Consider the following 6,596-nt stretch of genomic DNA (forward strand, 5'->3'; position numbering starts at 1 on the left):
AGGAACCCTAGGGCCAATTTCTCACCTTCCTTCCTCTCTCTCAAGATCATCTTCTTGTTAGTTGGTGTTTGTAAGCCATTAGAGGAGTGACAATTGTGACTCTAAGCTCCAAGAAGAAGAAGTATCAAGCAAGTAATCCAAGGTATTGTTCTAGATCCAATTTCATATGATTAGATTCAATTGTTTACATTAGATCTAGCATTGTAAGTCTTGGATTCAATGCATGTTCAACTAGAGAAACCTAGATCCAAGCAATTATGGTTTGCATGTGCACATAGGAAAGTTCTTATTGCTCAAACCCATCAATTACTTCATGACTTCCTCTCTCTCTCTCTCAATAGAACTACTCTCTAGATATCTATACAATTGGAGCTCTCTCAACCTATACAATGATACTAAGACTAGTATTTATAGGCTAGCTCAACCCAAAAACCTATATCACAAGGGGTAAGCCAAACACACCATCTAATGGAGAGCTTTATCTAACGTCCGTAGATCCGGGCTAGTCAATTTAGAGATGATAAGCATCAAAAGTGACTTTTTGATAAAAGATTATTTAGAATGAATATTCTTAACTAGGTTGTAGTGGTCGTGACAAGGATTCCGAATATTTAAAGAATGCCGAAATCCGAGTTATAACGAAGAAGTTATGACCTGTCAAAGTTTCGTGGCAGAACCGGTACGAAACTGCGTGACATAAATAGTGAATTTACGATAGAGCGATATTTAGCCTTAGTGATCTAAACGAAAGTCGTAGAATACGTTAAACCGAGAGCGTGCATAAAAAGAACGTCTAAATCTGACTTCATATGAGGAAGTTATGATTTTTCGAAGTTTCGACTTAGCGGTATGCAACCCCGAGTTCGAATATGAGTTTGAGTGATTTCTAAACGAAACAATCTAAACGAGAATCGAAGATCTCGCCGACAGTAATGCAACGGTAAAAAGACAGACGTAAACGGAAGTCATATAAAGGAGTTGTGAATTCCTAACAGAGTTCTCCTGTCCCGGCCTACTAAAAATAATATAATAAAAGTTAAAGTCAAAAATAGCCGACGGAGTCTAAACGAGAGTTGTAGAGCATAATCTCACCTGCGCGTGCATATAAAGAGCGTCGAAAACGGAGCTCGTATGCGAGAGATATGAATTTCTGAAGTTCGGAACGCAAACTTCGAGGCCTGTGTCAGAGTTCACGACGTGAGCACAGTGTTCACGACGTGAGCAGGTGATGGATGTCTTCCAGGGCAAGTGGCCTGATGACGAACGCAATGACATCGAGCTCACGATGTGATCATTAGTGGCTTGCGACCTGGGCTTAGCATTTCAGTCTCCTATAAATAGAAAGCGAGGCCAACCGAGTTTTGTTGCTCAATTTCTTTCCTCTCACCCATATTACCTCGTTTTACGTGCAAGTTATACCCCCGAAGCCCCGGTATCATCTCGACACTCGAAGCGAGTCCCGAAGCCCCGAAGATCTCGAGAAGAAAAGAGTTTCAAGCCGAAGCTCTGCCCACGAGAAGCCCGGTGCGTGAAGATATTCTGGTTTCATAGAAGAACTTCTACTTGAAAAGTCTTAGTGTTGTCCGACAATCGTCTTAACAAGTGAGTGTGTAGTTACTTTCTTCTAACACATAGATATGACATATTTGTTATGAAATACGTGTTATGTGTTTATATATTGTTTGTTTACTTGAGATGGATGTTGAATGAATGTTTTATCAGCCGCTGGGGCGGTAGTGGCGATGCAACAACGGAAGAAGGTGAAGAAGGAGAATGGGCCGGAAAAGCAACGATAGCAGTCGCGACGTCGGACGACAACTTCGTCTTCAATGGAAGCGGGCAGCGGAGACAGCAACCCCGGTCGTCGACTTCAAACCTCCCAAACAGGCGCGACTTCAGTCTTGATGCTCACTTCGTCGGCCGAGGAAAATGTGGTGGTTCACGGCGGTTCGCAACTTCGGAAACAACGGCGGCTGAAGAGAGCTCTCATGGTGGTGGCGGCTGTTGAAGGCTTAGGTTTAGGGTTTGCGTCCTTCAAACGAGAGGGAAAGAAAACACGGTTTAAATCCCGCTTCCATATAATCTTCATATGAATTTGACACTTCCAGTCCCTCCTAATCATAGTCTTCTCAACTTAAGTCCCAATAATTACCATGCAACCCCTACCTTCATAAATATTTACAATCTGAATCCAAATTTTACCTTTTAGCCCCTGTTTCCCAAAAATTTATTCAACACAAGTCCAAGTGATTACCATTTAGACCATAAATTCCCGAGTTTATTACATTTACTCCACAAGTTAACACTAATAAACAATTATGGATTTAAAGCCTTAATAAAATAATATGAAACATACTTCTCATCCCGAGGTTCATTTATTTATTTATTTTATTTAATCTTATTTATTTAAATTCCAAAATGGAATGTTACATTTTGATTAAGAATGGAGATCTGCTCCGGTTAGGATTTCCGATATTAAGCATTGTAAAACCAGGTACATATATATTCTTGTTACATTTGAGTAATGAAAAGAGTAATGTTTCACTATTTGTGAGAGTTTAATCTTGGAGCTACAAAATACGTTGTAGTTTGATTGTATTTGTATTGGGAGATCAAGTTGTAAAACAATTTTGGTTCAAAATCAATAAATTTAAGTGTATTTCAATCAGTGTGTACTGATGTGCATGTATATCAGCACATTTAAACAAGTATTTAATTTTCTAAAGTTATATTCTCGAGCTTACAACTGCAAAAGATTTCAAAATATATTATTCATGTTGCAAATCTGCTCACATGGAATATATATATAGATATATAGAGCATGGAACTTATTAGTCATCTTGATGGGGCAGGAGCTAAAAAGAATCAGAACCCATGCCCCTTTTCATAATCTACTAACTAGATCGAACATTGACTAGTCAAATTATTCACTTGCAGAAATACCTATACGATGATAAAGAAACACAAGAGGTAGGTTGATACTAGTTGATGTGATCTTTGAGTTTTGAGTTAAAACCCATGGGCTTTCTTGAGAGAGAGAGATGGACACCCGGGTCATGATGAGAAGTGGAGCAATTGTAGAGAATCGAATTGTTTACACCCTGTACGTTACTATTCATGACTGCACTCATGAGTGGCGATTTTGACTTGATTGCTTTTGACTTTCCATCTGAATTACTTCCTGACTTCTCTCCATCACTTAGTTGGCTAGCAGTAGGACTGTCTTTCTTCATGTGGAGTCTGTGTGGGTTGTCCCCGAAATTATGAGTCTTTTTGCCAAAAGGGCTCAACTCCATGATTGCTCCTTTGTTTTCACCTGCAATTGTTATAATCCTCATTCCGCCATCCTCAGAATCCGAGTGCTTCTTAGAAGTTTCTGGTTTTTTAGAGTTACGAGTACCCCAGTTACCCAAGTGTCTACGAATGTCGCCATTAAAACCCTTGTCCAGATTTTTAGGGATTTCTTTTGTTTCTTGTACGACCATGGTCTTCTGCTCGTATTCTGGCTTCAGCTGTGGTGAAGGGAGTGCCAAAGGAGACGGAGGGTGAGAAACAGGGTTGATTGGATTTGGAGGAGATGGAGGCGAGTTTTTTTGTAGTGGTTTGCTGGATTTTGGAGGGGAGTATGTAGGCGTTGATGAACGAGGGATGGGTGGTGGTGAATATGATGGCTGAGGCGGTGGAGGCGGAGGTGGAGGTGATACATGGGGAGTTGGCACCGGTGAGGGAGATCGAGATTGTTGCATTGGTGAAGTGCTAGAGGTTGAAGATGAAGTCACCTTAGGTGACGGTGGTGGTGGTGGTGGTGGTGGTGAAGCTCTGGCTGATGGCGGTTGTGGTGGTGATGTTGGTGCTACACCATTAGCAGCAGGTAAGGTTGCGATAGGTCGTGGTGGAGATACAGGCGGTGGGGTTGTGGTGGTTTGTGTAGGAGGTACAGTTGGTGGTGCTCGAAATGTCTGAGAAAATGCTGGTCGCATGAATGCTGCTGGCCTTGGTGGTGGTGGCGGGGCTTGATCAGGTTGTGGGGTTGGTGCCGGTGGAGCTGCTGGTGGTGGTGGTCGAACCATGGTTGCTAGGCGGAACCATGGACGGGATGGAGCTCCTTGCTGGGTAGCCATTGTAGCCGATGAAGAAATCTATGAGGCTGATGAGACAATATTTATAAACATTCGGAAAAAAAAAAAAACAACAACATGGAGTTACTCGTGAAATTGGAGGAAAGAATCAGATTCTGAGAGTTAATTAGCCATTACTAACGCATCAAGATTGGTATCTCATTGCATGATATATTGAACGTACAAAAGGGAAAAAGAGTAGAGCAGTAGATCTGCAATGCAATGATGAGTTGTGAATTGTGAATTGTTACAGATGAAAAAAGAAGTTATATTCCATAAAGACGTATGAGAGGTGAGCTTTGAGGCAACATCGAATAAGAATTCTTTCTTTCTTTCTGCACACACTATTAATGACATATATACCAGCCTGGTTGAAGTTCGTTTCTCATATGTTTTTATTATTTTTGGTATGGTAACAAATTCTTTTTAAAGCGGAAGTTGAGATGACATTTATTTTGTAAAGGTACAGTGAATAATATAGTTTTTGAGGGAGGAATAAATAAAAGTCAAGTATTCCTTGTTTAATTCCCACTGCACAACAAAAAAAGATATTATTTTTTTCTAAAAATGAACAAAGGAGAATGGCATACAGCTTCATCGGTGAATCTTCTTTGAGTGATCAGATTTTTGCCAATAAACACAAATGAATAGAGTTTTTTTTTTTTAAAAAAAAAAAGATGGTGTAGGAAAGTAAAAGTCACCTACAAGATATCGAAGAGAAACAGAAAAATATTGTCGTATAAGCTATATTTAAAGCAGATAGACGATCCCATGGCAGAAAGGAAGGCCGATGCTCTTTTGGTAGCAGCGTCAGTGATCGCCACCATGAATTACCAGGCGGCTATCAGCCCACCTGGTGGCTCATACCAAGATACAAGGCGCATTTTGGCAAAGCTTCCAAAAGAGTTTCGATTTTAATTTTCTCTTTACATATATATAACAAGTCTTATATCATTAAGCTAAAGCTAAGTTTTGATGATGAAGATCTGGAACACATGTTTACTCTAATGATTGATTCTTAAAGTATGTTTAAAGCTCTATCCTCAAGCTTTGGCGTCAATGATGAAAAGTTATGAGGCTGGGTCAAGTTTCTGAGTCAACTCGTATTTTTTTGGTGCTTCTTTGATGCTTCAACCACTACTAGAAAAAAAGAGCAATAACGTCTGCATGGTTCGCTTCCTATGTTACTTCCCTGTTGCTGAGGTTCTTCTGTTGTATAATGTTTATTATTTTTGGTGCTGCATTTTGAGTGGTTAGCTTTTGTGAAAATGTCATTTTTGGTTTTCTTCTTCTTGCTTGTTTCTTTTGTTTCTCTTTCTTGTGTGTTTTATAGATATGTCAGTACGATATAAGATCTATAATTTGATTCTTGAATGTGATATAAAAAATATAATAGGATCTGAGTAAAAATGAATGGTTGCATTATTATTATTATTATTTTTCTGATTTTTGTCAATGTTCAGTAGTTTTTGAAATTTTGGTAAAAGATCTCAGGAAAAAATCAACTAATCTTGAATGGTAAATGATTTGGGTATCAAAAGTATTTTGATAGAAATCCTTGATGGGATGAGATTAGATGTAGCTATCTTTCCATGTTTTTAAGACATGTGTAAATTAGCTTCTCTGATTTAGGGCATTTTGTGAAACAATATTGCGTTACAATCCTCTCCATATTCGGCAACCTTAACCAACCCAGTGTTTAGTAACACAGGCTGTCCTGATAGTTTTTCTCAAGTTTACCGTCCCAACTTTGACTTTTCAGCCGAATAAACTTCCAATTGTCTTCTTCCATATTCTGTTTAGAATATTATCTGTATGAACACTGGAATTTTTAGTTTAGTTTTGATTTATTATCATTGCCAAATATGATTATAAAGTTTCTCCAGAAGTCAAACTGCAACATTTGATGTAACATGAAAACTCATTAATCTAGCCCTACAAATTTTTCCCAATTTTTTTTTTTTTTTTTTTTTTTTTTTTTTTTTTTTTTTTTTTTTGTGTATTCTGTGTGCCTCAAATTTTAGATTATTAGGTTAAATAGGATAATATCCCCAAATGAAAGGGTCCATTGCTTGAGAGTCCACATAACATTTTGGTCATAATTAAATACCTCACCAAACTCCCCTATACAATGCATTCATCCCCACACCCTCCACATCGTTATTGTTTCCTATACTAAGCCTAAGATCCAAGAGGAGAACTCGACGTGTTGGAATAAATTGGGCACGCGGATTTTAAGATAAACTCGACGAATTGGGGAGGACCAACTCGACAAGCTGGTCGGGGTTTGGAAAACCCTTATTTTTCGGGTATTACACCCTATTTAAAGGACTTAACTTCTAGGGTTGGCCTCCCTACCAGCCTCCTTGTCCAGAGAAACCCTAGATTCGTATTCCATCTTGCATCTTGAGTGTAGTGAGCTTAAAAGTGTGGTTTTGGTGGTTCCTTGGAAGGAGCTTGAAGGCTAGGAGCATTTGG

General features: G+C 39.0%; 1 protein-coding gene across 1 annotated transcript; it reads right to left on the reverse strand.

Annotated features, from left to right (window-relative positions):
* Positions 1 to 2,981: 2,981 nt before the first annotated feature.
* LOC111913223 (uncharacterized) lies at positions 2,982 to 4,121 on the reverse strand. The gene has a single exon (XM_023908942.3). The coding sequence runs from the start codon at positions 4,119 to 4,121 to the stop codon at positions 2,982 to 2,984; it is 1,140 nt and encodes a 379-aa protein (XP_023764710.1).
* Between the last annotated feature and the right edge of the window lie 2,475 nt (positions 4,122 to 6,596).

The sequence above is a fragment of the Lactuca sativa genome, chromosome 8 (assembly GCF_002870075.4).
Source record: "Lactuca sativa cultivar Salinas chromosome 8, Lsat_Salinas_v11, whole genome shotgun sequence".
Taxonomy (NCBI): domain Eukaryota; kingdom Viridiplantae; phylum Streptophyta; class Magnoliopsida; order Asterales; family Asteraceae; genus Lactuca; species Lactuca sativa.